Here is a 17,875-nt window from a genome sequence, read left to right as displayed (position 1 = left end):
AGGGAAGATTACCTTTAAAGTTCTAGCAGAATACCAATGCAATTAGAAAGTTCTTCCTTACATATCAAAATGAATTTAGACCATTTGCCCATAAAATATAAGACACTCTAAGAATAAAGATTGCACTGATTCAATTTAATACCTCATTGACTCGTAAACTGGCTGTTTGGAATACTTGGCTAAGCCCCTCTGCTCAAGGTGAACTATACAATAATTTCCTAAATGTGTGCGTTTACCAATCTAAAGGAAAATAATAATCAAATCTTCGTCTTTGATCTGTTACTATTTTCACCAATTTTCCCAATGCTAATCAATAAAGCAATGAAGTCAGTATTTTAAAAACAAAGCATCAAACATTAATAAACTGTCTAAAGAAAGTCTCCAAGTTCTGCATGGTGACCATCTGAATAATTTTTTTCCAATAAGGCAAACAAAATTTGACAAGTGGGGCAGCTTTTCTCTCATCTTTAAAACAGAGAGGAAAGAAAAGTATTTTGAATCTACCATAATATTAACTGGATAATAAATTCAAGGAGGCATAAGAATCCTGTCTTGTTCACCTTCAAACTGTACACTTACTGGCATTCCTGTATGAATACTGATGTGTTTTTAAAAACATGCCTATAGAGGCATGGGGCAAGATGGCAGCAAAGGGAGGTGTGGAATTTAGTTAGTTCTCTAGAGCAGCTAGCAAACAGCCAGGAACTGTGTGGAACAACTGTTTGGGGAACATCCGTGACCAGACACATATGATACACCAGTCTGGAGTAGGTAGAAGAGCTGAGATTGCAGCATAGAACTGTTAAGTAAAGACGCCAAACTGCAGAGCCTGGCGCCTCTCCCCCACTGGCATGGCAGGTTGAGTTGAAACACTCCCCTGTGGGAAAAAGAAGGAGTCTTTACTAGGAGCAAGGGAAGGTAGCTCAACCAAGCTCCAATAATGGTTTTAACTAACAAATATGAACTACTGAATATAAGCCATGAGCACAGATAAACACAAAGCAAGCAGGAAAGGAACCCTGAAGTCTTTCCCAAACAGAGAGGAGGCAGGGCTGACAGAATAAATAAAGAAAGAAAGAAAAAAAGAAAGAGGCTTTTGGAGTCAACCAAGCTCAGAATACCAGAAAAGGGGCACACAGAGCCAGATACCAACTGGTGACACTGGGGGCAGGGGACTGGCTTGGAAAAAGGTTTTTATTTTCTTTTTTTAAAACTCTTCTAAGTAGCTCATTAGAGAAGGCTTCAGGCATTTTCAATTGTCAATGCTGACCCAGGCAAGGATGGAGTTATGATACATCCAAGAGACAAAGTAAGGAGCCAAGTGAAGGAGGTAATTCCATAAAGGGCTTATCTTCCCCAAGAAAAGTGAGAGGTGGGGCCAAGCTCAAGTTGTGGTCCCCCTTCAGAGAATTCAGACCCCAAGGGTAGGTTGGGGAGAGTGGTACAGAAACAACTGAAGCTTGCTTTCTACCTCTGCAGCCTCTGCCTCAACCATGCCCCTGATAGGTACAGGGTCTGCTATGAATTAAAGGCACTGTACCTCTTGAAGCCTGTGGGGAGCTGTGGGCTTACAAGCGCCACCTGCTGGGCAGGATAGGAAAAGCATAGAGTCTAGAGACCTCACAGGAAAGTCTGACAACCTGCTGGGTTTCATCCTCAGGGAAACTTGATACTGACTGCACCCTCTTCCTCAGTCCTGGGACTCCCTGGTCAGGAAAATCTGACTGGGGTCAATCTTATCTGGGTAGACCCTCCTAAAAACAAAACAAAACAAAACAAAACAAAACAAAATAAAAACAAAGGTTCTACATAGGCAGGGCAAAAGTAAGAATAACAAGAGCTGAAAAATTCTGATCAATTAAAAAGAAGTTATGCTAGAGGTCTAGAATAAGTTGAACTGAACACCAAAGAACAGATAATGAACAAAGCCAACCAACAAGAAAATCCTAGGTCAAAGAATAAAAACCACCTCTAGAATAAACCAATCAAGGAAACTAGATGCCTAGACACCAACAAAAATTACAAGTTACACTAGGAAAAATGAGGATATGGCCGAGTCAAAGAACAAACTTATACCTCAAATGAGATACAGAACACGATACAACTAAAGACGTTCAAACAAAGATGCTAAATCAATTAAGAAATCAAATCAACGAGTTGAAGGAAGAGACGGCAAAAGAGATGAAGGATATAAAAAAGATACAGGGCAACCATAAGAAAAAACTTGAAAGATGCAAAAAAACAATTGGCAGAACTTACAGGAATGAAAGGCACAATAGAAGAGACAAACAACACAATGAAGACATACAACAGCAGATCTGAAGATGCAAAAGAAAGGATTACTGAACTAGAGTACAGGACATCTGAAATCCTCAATACAAAAGAAAAGAGAGGGAAAAGAAGGGAAAAATATGAGCAGAGTCTCAGAGAACAGAATGACAACATGAAGCAAAGGAATAAATGTGTCATGGGTATCCCAGAAGATGAAGAAAAGGCAAGAAGAGCAGAAAGAATAATGGAGGAAATAATCACTGTAAATTTCCCATCTCTTATGAACAACATAAAATTACAGATACGAGAAGCAGTGTACCACAAACTGAAGAGATCCGAATAGACAATTACTGATCAGATTGTCAAATGTCAAAGACAAGGAGAGAATTCTGAAAGTAGCAACAGAAAAGCGATCCATCACATACAAGGGAAGCTCAGTAAGCATGTGCAGATTTCTCAGCAGAAACCATGGTGGTGAGAAGGCTGTGATATGATATATTTAAGATACTGAAAGAGAAAAACTGCTGACCAAGAATTCTATATCTGGCAAAACTGTCCTTGAAAAATGAGGGGGAGGAGGGATCCAAGATGGTAGATTAGGAGAGAAAGAGCAAAATCATCTGTGAAACACATTACACAAAAGACAGAAAGTGATCCAGAATAGTGGTTCCAGGGTTCCACCGGCTGCGCAGGGACTTCTACATCCACAATGAATGTGTGTACTTGGAGGAACTGAGAGACTGTGTTTGGATATGTGTAGTGTTCAGTCTGGAAAGCCGCTGAAATGACAGCCAAAGTCATAGTTGAGCACAGTGGGGAGAAATCAATAGACTGTGTTCAAAGGCAGGTTAGTCTAAGACATGGAAAACCGCCAGGTAACCAGCACCTGGAGCCGTGGTCGTGTGCAGTGGGGAGAAACCACAAGACTGTTCGGAGGTGGGTTACTTTAAGACTCAGAGAGCCACCGGGGAACTGGTAGCTGGCACCACAGTAAAGCACGGTGGGGAGCACCTTCCACACCCTGGACACCCTCCTCGGTATCTGGTGTGGGTGACAACCCTTAGCACACCCGCAGCTAAGTGCCAGGGAAGGACCACTTCATCAGGTGGATGACTGCAGATGTGGGTAGTTTCCATGCCCTGAGCACCCGTCTTCGCAGCTGACTGGGAGAAAACCATTTGCAACACTGCAGCCGACAGCTTCCCTGAGGGTATTTGGGATTCGGCTGACTCATGACGATGCAAACTCCTCTTCTGTGGAAGCCCAGTCTGTGCACAACCTAGAGGCAAGGGTGCCACACAGAAGTGCCAGGAGCCCTACACCAATCCCAGAGATTTGTGGGCCCAAGACAGAGAGGGAATGTGGGGAATCTGAGCATAGGGTTATATGCATTCTACAGCCCCACGGTATTCCACCTGCAGTCCAGGGAACAGCTGGGGGTACTGTGCCTTAGGGCCATCTTTTTGCCAAACTGCACAGGGCATACCCCCCATCCAAAGAGCTGTCAGTTCCAATTGCACATGGAAAACTGGGGCACTGAATGGACCTCCACATGATTTGGACAACCATTCAGTGCAAAGACGAAGTTGGGGAGAACTGAATTGAGAGTAAGAAATGAGTCGGGAGTGCCATCTTCTGGTAGGTCAGGGAAAGTGCACTCCACCAAGCTGTAGCTCTGTCAAATTATACATAATTGTTTAAATAAGCCTACATATCCTAAAAGAACCCTATCAAGATAAGCAAAGGCCAAGAGGCCAAAAACAACAGAAAATTATAAAGCACATGAAGAAACCAGAAGACATGGATAACCCAAACACCCAAATTAAAAAATCAGGAGACACAGAACTTAGAGCAATTAATCAAAAAAGTAATCACAAACACCAGTACCATGGATCAGGATATACAGGACATCAAGAAGACCCTAGAAGAGCATAAAGAAGAATTTGCAAGAATAAATAAAAAAAATAGCCGATCTTATGGGAATAAAAGAAACTGATGATCAAATAAAAAAGATTCTTGAGCCACGTAACACCAGTTTAGAAGAAGTAGAGGAACAAATAAGCAAACTCAAAGAAAGCGTGTTGGAAATTGAAAGCACAAAAGAACAAATGGTGAAAAAATTTGAAATGGATCTCAGGAAAATGATGAACATGAAGTGCACAAATTTAAGAATTATTGGAGTTCCAGAAGGTGAAGAGAAGGATAAAGGACTAGGAAAAAGTATTCAAAGGCATTGTTGGGAAAAACTTCCCAACCTTTCTAAACGCAAATCACAGATGCCCAATGAACTCCAAACAGAAAAAAAATGAAGTAAACCTACTTCAAGACATATTCTGATCAGGCTGTCAAATGCTGAAGAGAAGGAGCAAGTTCTGAAAGCAGCAAGAGAAAAGCAATTCACCACATACAAGGGAAACAACATAAGACTAAGCAGTGACTATTCAGTGGCCACCATGGAAGCAAGAAGGCAGTGGGTATGACATATTTAAAATTAAAAATATATTCCATGCAAGCTACAGACAAAATAAAGCAGGTGTAGCAATATTAAAATCAGATAAAATAGACTTTAACTGAAAGGATGTTACAAGAGACAAAGAAGGACACTATATACTAATAAAAGGGACACATCAACAAGAAGAAATAACAACCATGTTTATGCACCCAATGAAGGTGTCCCAAAGTACATGAGGCAAACATTGGCAAAACTGAAAGAAGCAATAGCTGTTTCCACAATAACTGTGGGAGACTTCAATACATCACTCCCTCTTTTAAATAGATCAAGCACATAGAGGAGCAATAAGGAAACTGAAACTTAAACAATGTGATGAATGAATGAGACTTAACAGACATACATAGAGCATTACATCCCAAATCACCAGGATACCATTCTTCTCTAGTGCTCAGGGAACTTTCTCCAGGATAGATCATATGCTGGGGCATAAAACAAGCCTCAATAAATTTAAAAAGACTGAAATTATTCAAAGCACATACTCTGATCTCAATGGAGTACAACTAGAAATCAATAATCATCAAAGATCTAAAATATTCACAAATATCTGGAGGTTAAACAACACAGTCCTAAACAATCAGTGGGTTAAAGAAGAAACTGCAAGAGACATTGCTAAATATCTAGAGATGAAAGAAAATGAGAGCACAACATATAAAAACTTATGGGATGCAGCAAAGGCAGTATTGAAGGGGAACTTACAGATCTAAATGCATACACTAAAAAGGAAGAAAGAGCTAAAATTAAAGAAATAACGGAACAACTAAGGAAGCTAGTAAATGAACAGGAAACTAATCCTAAAGCAAGTAGAAGAAAAGAAATAAGAATGATTAAAGCAGAAATAAATGATATAGGGGAAAAAAAAGAATAAATAAAACCTAAAGTTGGTTTTTGAGAAGATCAAAAGATCAACAAGACTGACACGCCCTTAGCTAGACTGACAAAATCAAAACGAGAGAAGATCCAAATAAAATAATAAGTGACAGAGGGGACATTACTACACATCCCAAAGAAATTGAAAAAATCATAAGAGGATTCTATGAACAACTGAACACCAACAAACCAGATAATTTAGAGGAAATGGACAATTTTCTGGAAACACATGAACAACCTAGACTGACCAGAGAAGAAACAGAAGACCTCAATGAACTAATCACAATCAAAGAGGTCCAATCAGTTATCAAAAAGCTTCCCACAAATAAAAGCCCGGAGCCAGATGGCTTCACAGGAGAACTTACCAAACTTTCCAAAAAGAACTGACACCAATCTTACTTCAACTCTTTCAAAAAAACGGAAGAAAATGGAACACTACCTAACTCATTTTATGAAGCTAACATCACTCTAATACCAAAACCAGGTAAAGATGCTACAAGAAAGGAAAACCACAGGCAATCTCCCTCATGAATATAGGCGCAAAAATTCTCAACAAAACACTTGCAAATCAAATCCAAAGACACATTAAAAAAAATCACACACCATGACGAAGCAGGGGTCATTCCAGGCACGTGAGGATGTTTCAACATAAGAAAATCACTGTAATACAACATATTAAAAAATAAAAAGGGAAAAATAAAATGATAATCTCAATAGATGCTGAAAAAGCATTCGACAAAATCCAGCATCCTTTTTTGATAAAAACACTTCAAAAGATATGAATTGATGGAAACTTCCTCAATATGATAAAGGGCATATATTAAAAACTCACAGCCAGCATAGCACTCAATGGTGAGAGACTGAAAGCCTTCCCTCTAAGATCATGAATGAGACAAGGATGCTTGCTGTCACCACTGTTATTCAACATTATGCTAGAAGTGCTAGCCAGGGCAATCAGGCAAGAAAAAGAAATGAATGACATCAAAATTGGAATTATTTGCAGATGACATGATATTATATTTGGAAAACCCTGAGAAACTGATGACACAGCTACTTGAGCTAATAAAACAAATTTAGTAAAATAGTAGGATGTAAGATTAATGCACGTAAGTCAGTAATGTTCCCATACCCTAGAAATGACCAAACTGAAGAGACACTCAAGAAGTTGCATTCTCAATAGCAACTAAAAAATCAAGTACCTAGGAATAAACTTAACCAAGGATGTAAAAGATGCATACATAGAAACTTACGTAACTTTACTAAAAGAAATAGAAAGGGACCTAAAAAGATGGAAAAATATTCCATGTTCATGGATAGGAAGGCTAAATGTCAATTCTACCCAAACTCATCTACAGATTCAATACAATTCCAATCAAAATTCCAACAACTTACTTTACAGACTTGGAAAAGCTAGTTATCAAATTTATTTGGAAGGGAAAGATACCTCAAATTGCTAAAATCATTCTAAAAATGAAAAATGAAGTGGGAGAACTTACACTTCCTGACTTTGAAGTTTACTATAAAGCCACAGTAGTCAAAACAGCACGGTATTGGCACAAATTTAGACATACTGATCAATGGAATTGAATTCAGAATTCAGAAATGGACCCCCAGATCTACAGTTGACTGATCTTTGATAAGGCCCCCAAACTCACTGATCTGGGTCATAACAGTCTCTTCAATAAATGGGGCTGTGAGAACTGGATATCCATATCCAAAAGAATGAAAGAGGACCCCTAACTCACACCCAACACAAAAACTAACTCAAAACGGATTAGAGGCCCCAATATAACAGTACAAAAAAATTCCTAGAAGATAATGTAGGGGAACATCTTCAAGACCTTGTATTAGGAGGTCGCTTCTTAAACCTTATACCCAAAGCACAAGCAATGAAAGAAAAAATAGGTATATGGGGACTCCTCAAAATTAAAAGATTCTCTAACTGAAAGGAATTTGTCAAAAAGGTGAAGAGGCAGCCAACTCAACGGGAAAAAATATTTGGAAACCATGTATCTGATAAAAGACTGATATCTTGCATATATAAAGAAGTCCTACAACTCAACAATCATAGTACAAACAACTCAATTACAGGATGGGCAAAAGATATGAAAAGACATTTCTCTGAAGAGGAAATATAAATGGCTAAAAAACACATGAAAAAATTTTCATCTTCACTAGCTATTAGGGAGATGCAAATTAAGACCACAATGAGATGATATCTTACACCAATTAGAATGGCTGCCATTAAACAAACAGGAAACTACAAATGTTGGAGAGGATGTGGAGAAACTGGAACTCTTATTCATTGCTGGTGGGACTGCATAAGGGTACAGCCACTCTGGAGGCCAGTCTGGCGGTTCCTCAGAAAACTAGATGTCAAGTTAATCTTCAATTCAGCAGTGACACGAACAGATATTTGCACACCGATGTTCATACAGGCATTATTCACAATTGCCAAGAGATGGAATCAATCTAAATGTCCTTCAACAGATGAGGGATAAACAAAATGTGGTATATACACATGATGGAATACTACCTGGCAGTAAGAAGGAACAAGGTCTTGAAACATATGACATTATGGATGAACCTTGAAGACATAATGCTGAGTGAAATAAGCCAGAAACAAAAAGAGAGATATTGTATCTTATCCCTAATGGGAACTCTGAAAAATTTAAAATAAATGTTTCATATTGTAGAATGTAGGGGACCTAGAGATAGACAGTGAAGGGAGAAAGATAATCTAATAAGAACAGATAAGTTATGGAGGATAATCTTAATGTTATGGAAATTCTCAGGAATATCTACGGTTTGTTAATTTTCTGGGGATATGGTAGGAACATGGTGGAAGCAATGTAGTTATTTTAGGTTTTTTTTTCTTATTCCTTTGTTTCATTTTGCTTGAAAAGTTGTTTTTTAAAATTTTTTTGATAAATAAAGTTTTTAAAAAAATGAGGGGGAGTTTGAAACAGTTTCATACAAATAGACACACAGAGTTTGTGAACAAGAGACCTGCAAAGTTTTTAAAAAAATGAGGGGGAGTTTGAAACAGTTTCATACAAATAGACACACAGAGTTTGTGAACAAGAGACCTGCTCTACAAGAAATACTAAGGGAGCACTACAGGCAGAAAGGAAAAGACAGGAGAGAGAGGTATGGAGAAGAGTGTAGACATGAAGATTATCAGTAAAGGGTAAAAAGAGAGTGAGAGAGAAAAAATAAAAACAAAATAAGATATGACATATAAAATCCAAAAGAGAAAATGGTAGACAACATATTACGTTGAGTGAAATTAGCCAGAAACAAAAGGACAACTACAGCATGGTCTCACTAATATGAGCTAACATTAATGAGCAAACTTGGAGAGTTAAACCTGAGAACACAGGTTAGCAGGAGATAGAAGCAGGGTGGAGATCAGGCACTTGATGCTGAAGGAGTACAGAATGCTCAACAGGACTGTTTGAATAGGGTCAAAAATAGATAGTACAATACTGTGTGATGGTAACACAATATTCTAAGTACTCTGCACAAAGATGAGTGTGAGTACAGTTGAAGAAGGAAGGCTAGGGGGATGTATGACACCAGAAGGAAAGATAAAAGATAAAGACTGAGACTGTATAACTTAGAGAAACCTAGAGTGGTCAATGATGATGATGAAACGTACAAATGTAAGAATGATTTTACACGAGGGACAACAAATGAATTTCAACATTGCAAGGTGTTGAAAATTGGATAACATAGAGAAAAAGTACAATCAATGCAAACTAGAGTCTGTGGTTAACAGTAACATTGTAATACGCTTCCATTAATTGTAACAAAGGCAACACAACGAAGCTAAATGTCTGTAAGAGGGGGATATAAAGGGAGTAGCATGGGATTCTTGGTGGTGGTGTTGTCTGACCTTTACATTGTGTTTTACTTTATTTGCAATGGATGGAGGTGGCCTAAGGGTACATCGACTGATGAACAGAGGGGCAAATTGTGGTGTATACATATAATGGAATACTGAGTGGCTGCAAGAAGGAATGAAGTTATGAGGCATGCAACTAAGTAAAGGAACCTTGAGTAGAGGATGTTGAGTGAAATAAGCCAGAAACAAAAAGACAAACACTGTAACGCCTCACTAATGTGGACTAAATATAATGCATAAACTCTGGGAATTGAATTCGAGAGCATAGGTTATCAGGGAAAGGCTTATTATAATTGTTCCTAGATTGCAAACTCTTATAGCAGTCACATCTATTCTGGAATTGTTATGGTCATTTCTAAATTCTGAGATGCTGAGCTCCTTATACATAATCTGGTTGTTCCCTGGAACTTCGGGTATTTATAAGAAACCTGAGACTCAGAGCTACAGTTCTACAGCTAATGAAAGTCAGCATTACTTCATACAGCAGTTGTTAAAAAAGTGGAAAAAGAGATCAGACTTCAATTAGAGATATGATTGAAGCTGATCTGGATAGGACTAATACAAATCAGACAAAAGGGTAAAGGAAGATAGCGGCTGTATTTTAAAACATCAACTTTTGTGTGAGACCAAAGAAACAGACATTTATTTGGTGTAAAATTTATATTTTGTGTGGCACACTATCCAATATAACTTGTATGGTCAGTTTACTCAAATACCATTAATTACCTAGAACCTTGACTAGGGAGTAAGATCTTGGTTTGTACAGGTTAGCATGAAGGCCCAACAGAACCCAGAGTAATTTGGGCAGAGAATAAAAAGTATTTGCAAAGCCCCCTTGAGGAACTGGGGGAAAATGTAGAAATATTAAACTTCCCCACCTGGGGAATTACTGATATTCTTGCAAGCATTGGGGACCACAAGCTTATTAGGCCAAGACCTTGATCTTGGGGTTTGCCCTTATGAAGCTTGTTACTGCAAAGGAGAGGCTAAGCCTACCAATAATAGTGCCTAAGAGTCACATCCAGAGACCCTCTTTTGTTGCTCAGATGTGGCCTGCCTCTCTAAGCCTACTCAGCAGGTAAACTCACTGCCATCCCTCGTAAGTGGGACATGACTTCCAGGGGTATAAATCTCCCTGGCAACATGGGACATGACTCCCGGGGATGAGCCTGGACCCTGCATCGTGTGACTGAGAAAGCCTTCTGGACCAAAAAGGGAAGAGAAATGAAACAAAATAGTTTCAGTGGCTGACAGATTTCAAATGGAGTCGGAGGTCATTCTGATAGTAACTCTCATGCATTACATGGATATCCCTTTTTAGCTGTTAGTTTACTAGAAGAGTTACAAGGAAATATCTGAAACTGTTGAACTGCAATCTGGTATCCTTGATTCTTGAATGTGAGCGTGTAACTATATAGCTTATATAGTGTGACCATGTGATTGTGAAAACCTTATAGCTCATACTCCCTTTACCCAGTGTATGGACAAATGAGTAGAAAAACAGGGACAAAAAGTAAATGAATAATACAGGGGAGGAGGGGTATGGAATGTTTTCGGTGTTCTTTTTACTTTTTTTCTTATTTTTATTTTTTGGAATAAAGAAAATGTTCAAAAATTGATTGTGGTAATGAATGCACATCTATATGATGATACCGTGGACAACTCCTTTACAGTTTGGATGATTGCATGGTATGTGAATAAATTTCAATAAAACATAAATTAAAAAAAAAGTATTTGCAAAGCCCCCTTCAGAGACTGGGGAAAAATGTGGCAAGATTAAAATTCCCCACCTGGCGAATCAGATATTCTCACAAGCATTGGGGACTATCAATTTAATAAGCCAAGCCCTTTATCTTGGGACTTGCCCTTACGATACGTATTCCAGCAAAGGAGAAGCTAAGCCTACTTATGATTATGCTTTAGAGTCACCCCCAGAGAATCTCTTTTGTTGCTAGATGTAGCCTCTCTTTCTATAAGCCGACTCTGCAGGTAAACTCACTGCCCTCCTCTGCTATGTGGGACATGACTCCCGGGGATGAGCTTGGCCCTGGCATCGTGGGATTGAGAAAGCCTTCTTGAACTAACAGGGGGAAGAGAAATGAAACAAAATAAAGTTTCAGTGGCTGAGAGATTTCAAATAGCATCAAGAGGTCATTCTAGAGATTATTCTTAGGCATTATATAGATATCCCTTTTTAGTTTTTAGTGTATTGGAAGAGCTAGAAGGAAATATGTGAAACTGTTGAACTGTCATCCAGTAGCCTCCAGTAGCCTCGATTCTTGAAGATGACTATCTAACTATATAGCTTTTATAGTGTGACCATGTAACTGTGAAAACCTTGTGATTAACACTCACTTTGTCCAGGGAGATGAATAAGAAAATAAAGACAGAAAAATAAATAAATAATGAGGGTGGGGTGGGGTGTTAAGGGGTATGGAATGTTTTGGGTGTTTTTTTTAGTTTTCTCCCCCCCCCCCCCCCGAGTAATGTTCAAAAGTTGATTGTGGTGATTAATGCACAAGTACAAGTATATTCTTGTTAGTTTGTATACTTTGTACAATATGTACACTTTGGATGATTATCTGGTATGTGAACATGTCTCAATAAAATTACTTAAAAAAGACATGCCAATATCAGAAACTGAATGCAGAAAATTAAAAAACTTACTGAATTACCCACCAATGAGAAAGAAGTAAATGGTTTCAAAAGTCCAAGTATCAATAAAAACCAACTGAGTAAAGCATTTAACAAAATGGTTAACATCTGAGTTAAGACACTTAATGACTTATTATGAAGCTTTCACATACTCAGGCTAAGGAATTCATCAGCTAAAAAGCATGTTCAATCAATTCAGTTCTTTTAAAAATGCTATATTTAATCCTGATTATTTAATTATAATTGGAATCCTAAAAATATTGTTCTTAGAAAATAAAACCAAGTTTTGCTTATATTAAAATATCTAGTTTGAGTCCTATACCTGGTCTGTATGGCTTCCTTTTTCTTTTTTTGACACCCTTTGTTCCTTCTACTCCCTTAGTTTCATCATCCACAGCTTCCCGCTCAGGACTAGATTCTGATTTTCCATCACAATCCATAAGTTCGCCTTCTGGAAAAAAGTACATGTAGAGAAAAAAATTGGAAAAACATATTAAACACATAATTTCTACACAATAATGAAATAAAAAGTGGTTCCTGAGCTATTATAATTGTGCATTTCAGGTAGTAGGGTAAGTATAGACAGAGATTTAAAAGCCCCAACTGTTTTTTTAAATCATGCTGCTTAATGCAGTGTTCTTAGAAAATGAAACATAGGAATTAGGGAAGAAACACATGCACAGCTAAAAAAGACCATTATAAATCAATGTGCACTTAACTCATTCCCTTGCTTTTAATTATGTCTACAGACCCAGGATCCCAAAGCTGTCTCACTAGCCTAGAATTCTCTTCTGAGCTCCAAGCATGGCTGTAATTGGATCTTATAAAGGTACTGAAAACTATATCCAAAATCAAATCCCTAATTTCAGATAAACATTCTCCTTTTATAGGTGTTAACTTTCATTATTAAAAGGCATTGCAACGTACCCTGGAGAAACCAGAACCCTGAAAGACAGTCTTGATAATTCCTAAATCCCTTTTCTTCCTAAGTATCTCCAAGAATCATTTTATTCTTCTCTACTACCATCTCACTTCAATCTCCCAAAGGGTTTACTGCAATACCCTCCTATCTATTCTGGCTTCCAGGGTTACCCCATCTAATCAGTTCTTTAAATTGCAGCCTAAATGAGCTTTCTATAAATATGTATCAAAAGGTATTCTCAGAGCCCTCAAAATAAAGTTCAAATTTTAAGTCCCATCATAAGTCTCTTTTTAAATTCTCCAGCTTCGCATCACTCCAACCACAGTAAACCCTATTTAGTCCCCTGAATGCATCAAGCTTTTTCTTCTACCACCTCCCCAACCTTTGCCTTCTACCTATTCATCTTTCAAGATTTATTCTAACCATTACTTTCCTAGAGAATTCCTAATATCTGTTATATGTTCCTATATAATAATCTGTTATATGTTCCTATATAATAATGTTCAGCTTCATTTTAATTGGTTCTTTAATGCCTGTTTCCCTCAGAGCTCAGAACAGACACTAAGACTTTATTGACAGCTGCATCCTCAGCATGATACTTAATAGATGTTCAATAAATACTTCACTGAATAAAGTAAAGAATGAAATTAAGCACTGCATACAAGAGCTAAGTCCTTACAGAATGCTAATTTAACACTATGGCAACCAACCTTTTCCAAGTTGTATATATATCATACTGTAGGGAAAGAACAAATTTATCAAACACATTTTAAGATTAAATTATTTTACTCACTATTCTAAATATTATATACAACATATTTCTTTAATACCATACACATTACCCTGTTTTAAATATTTGGTCCCTATTTGAGGCCAATTCTATAATGATCTGAGAACTGTTCTATATAGCTATGACTAAGCTGTGAAAACAAATATTTTCTTACTGAACCTTACCAAGCACCAAAGATGACAGAATACTATTTGCTTACCTTCAAGTAAACCCACTTAAAAATTAATAAGAGGGGATTCATTATGAGTTAGGATGGTAGAATAAATTTATTCATCCATGCAGTTAAGCACTCTACTTTTAGAATAGACAGAACAGGAAAGGAGAGAAGCCACAACTGTGGAAGGCGAAAGCAGAAAGGTGAAAGGTGACTCACTCAGAAAATGCTAATCCTCAGCTGTGAGTGGAAAGAACTGAGAAAAAAATCCAACTTAACACAATCTTCGAAAGACTGAGGAACTGGTGAGACCAGGTGCCTCTAGAAATGGGCAGGAAGAAGCTAAGAGAAAGAGAACTTTATTTACATTAACTAAAGAAGTAGCATTTCCTAGATTCTCTTTCCAACTTCACAACATTGGAAGGCTGCTGCCCCAACTCACAGAACAAAGGACTCTTGGAAGACCCCAGGAAACAAAGTAGAGCAATGGATTGAAAACAGAAGAATCAAGTGATTACAGGCATGCTAAATACTGACACCCTTATCTCCCAGCCTGTCTGCCCACTAAACTTCCAGAGTCAATAGCTAAACCTCTACACTCCAAGCAAGATATTTGGAAAGATTCTTCTGAGGACCCCAACCAGGGCAAGTATTTAAAAATACCTACACTACGGGATTTCACAAATGGTCAACAGAGATCATCACACAACAAAGCTTAGCATCAACAAGTACCACCTACACAAATTAATCCCTAAATTTTTTCTAAGATGAAAAGATTATCAGGTTATTCATCTTATCTCCATTTCTAATTGTTTACTTTTAATCATGCATGGACAGTCAAGGATTAAGTGATAAAAGCCTTTTATTAACATGAAAGATAGAAGACCTGAGCAAACATAAAAAGCAAGTTGGAGTCAGAAGACAATGCATAAAGAAAAAAACAAAAAAAAATTTTTAATCTTCAGAGATAAGATACAATATCCACAAAGCCAGCACCGAATGCTACAAAAAGGAACATTCCAAAGAAGGAAAGAAAGCTCTTGAAAATTAATACATAATGCTTGAAATTTAAGATAAAATCAGCAGGGTAGAAAATCTACTTTACAGTAAAGGAAAATGACAGGAATTGGAAAAGAAGAGAGATAAAAGACAGAGGACCAGTTGAGTAGGTTTCACAGCTGTGTAACAGGAGTCCAGAGAAAGAAAAGAACAAACTGAGGAAATGAAACATCAATGATACATTTCAAGAATATTTCATAGCACTGAAAGGTATGAGATGCAAGACTGAAAGGGACCACTGAGTGTCTGACAAAATAGATGGAAAAACATTCAATGAATCAATGACTTCAGAATGCTGAAGGTAAAGTGATTTCCAACCTGGAAAAGATGAAATCAGGTAGGTGGGTAAAATAAAGACATTATGAGAAATGAATAATTCCCCCCATATTTACCACACATTCATTCTCTCTTGGGAATCTGTGGAAGATAAATGCACCACCAAAATGAGGGAGCAAAACAGGAGGAAAAAAAAACACATGAAATCACAGAAAATAGACGCAACACTGGAGAGAACAGAATATAATCTCCAAGATGATGGTAAAAAAGGAATCCCAAAATTGAAAATCAAGTTTAAAAATTGTGGCCTAAAACAGCACAGGATCTAGTACACCAGAGCACTTTTCCTTCAAAACAGCATATAAGTAAAATCAATGGAGCCACTTTTATTGGTGACGAGATTCATTGTGATACCGCTGAGCTCAAATGTCAAGATAAAAAATATACAGTGGTAAGTAAAAGTGGCCCTAACAGGACTGGTTTCACTGAAGGCTAGGGTCTCTTTTAGCCAACATTTTGAAAGGGGGCTTCTGATTCCCACTGACAGTATTGAAGGAAAATATACCATGCTGACCAAATATGAAAAGTTCATAAATTCATACTTGTGTATAGATAACCTCTGGAAGGAAACATGGTAACCATGTCTGGGCTGGCTGGGAGGGAGATTAACTTTTTTATTGTTTTTAAACTCTTTGTATTTTTTATCTCATGTGTAAAGATTATCTATTAAAGAAAATTACTCTACCTATCAAAAATAGTTACCAATGCCCATCCTTTTTGTTTTGGCAAGAAATTCATCTTTCAGGCCCACATATATAATACATTATAAAATGTACCAGGTTATTCATTGTACCATTGATAGTAAAAGATGGAAAAAATTCAAAGGTTTATTGATAGGGGAAGAGACTGGTAAAATACAATTACTTGTACCTATACAAAGGAATATTTGCAGCCATGAAAAATGAAGAACAGTAAAAAGGCAAGGTAATAAACACCAAGACGAGGGAGGAAAAAAGATATATGTATTTGTTTGCATATGCATAAAACTCTCTGGAAGGATACATAAATACATGGTTGCCTCTGGAGAAGTGATGTGAGGACATGAATACAAGGCAAAGAAGGCTTTTCACTGTTTACCCTTTTATTCTTTTGTGGTTTAAAACCATGTGCATATATAACCTGTCCAAAACTCAAATTTTAAAAATTGAGAGAATTAACATTAAGTTATTGGAGGTAATAAACCACAAGGAAGCAGTCACCTTAACCAGATGGATAGGTAATCTCCCTCTTCCTCTTTCCTATGGTTACTTAATAGCACTCCTCTACCATAGTCTACCCATCCCAAGTGCAATCCTAGTCTAACACCTGGCAAACATCCCCTTACTTTGTTACAGTCTATGCTGGGATCCAGCAATAGGGAGAAAGGATAGTGAAGGCATAAGGGGAGAGAAGGGGCTATGTTCCCACTCTTAAGAAACAGTCTCTTGGTTTGAGATTTTTTTGCACTAATAGGCTTTCCAGATACCAGTAGGCAAATTAGAAAGGAGCCTTCTTTTATTACATAAGAAATTTGTTTCTGGTATGCTAAGGTGGTCTTTTAGGACTTATTTTCTTAAAGAAACACTTAATAGAAGGGCTTAAAAAAAAAAAATCAACAAAATATCAGTATTGTTGCAATAGTCCAGTAATATCACAAGTTAATTTGGACTTTTTAGACACCTGTAGAAGCCAATCATTTGTTATAATAATTCTGTAGGTAAACATTCTGAAGGCTTCAAATTGGAGATTGCATATTTGAAGATAACTTCTACCTAACACTTCACAAAATTTAATTTTGAAATCATCCAGTCTCACCTGAATGTACTGTACTTTTTAATAAAGTAACTTGTCAGATATGACTTTATAATACAGGGAAAGAGCTTACATGTTCTTTCATTATAATTTTTCTACAGCTTCCAAAATGAAAAAAAGATATATATGGAAACATTCAGTATAGGGAATAATTCTGGCAGACACTCCGTGATCCCCAGTGTTCAATTAAACAAATGTAAACAAAATTCCTTTTAATATCACATATAAAACAATAATCTAGAATTTTGTTTACGTATCTGTTAGATATAGAATACAGTTATTTGTGATTTATTCTGCACTAATATAATAGCTAACATTTATTAAGTATAGCATATATGTGAAGCACTATGCTAAATGCCTGACATGTATCTTCTAATTTCATCACAACTACCTGATGATGTTGGTTCTATTATACATATTTTATAAATGAGAAGACTAAGTAACAGAAAAGTAAAACCACTTGCCTAAAAACATTTAGAAAAGACTTAACATTGGTCACCATACCATAATGCTTTTAATAGAGTATTGAAATATAATCAAAATGTGGTAGTGAAACCGTCTAAACCTCAGCAAATATTAGGTTTAATACAAAAAATAAGCACTTTAAAAGA

General features: G+C 37.1%; 1 protein-coding gene across 3 annotated transcripts in view; it reads right to left on the bottom strand.

The window, feature by feature from the left end:
• The window catches only part of KMT2C (lysine methyltransferase 2C), a 393,502-nt gene that overhangs the window by 65,948 nt on the left and 309,679 nt on the right, over positions 1-17,875 (bottom strand). For all 3 annotated transcript variants that reach the window (XM_037835765.1, XM_037835764.1, XM_037835766.1), the window contains exon 24: positions 12,535-12,663. In XM_037835765.1, the coding sequence (XP_037691693.1) occupies positions 12,535-12,663 (129 nt within the window). The remainder of the gene's footprint in view (positions 1-12,534; positions 12,664-17,875) is intronic.

This window comes from Choloepus didactylus, chromosome 5 (assembly GCF_015220235.1).
Source record: "Choloepus didactylus isolate mChoDid1 chromosome 5, mChoDid1.pri, whole genome shotgun sequence".
NCBI lineage: Eukaryota > Metazoa > Chordata > Mammalia > Pilosa > Megalonychidae > Choloepus > Choloepus didactylus.
This window is presented reverse-complemented; position numbering and strand designations above follow the sequence as displayed.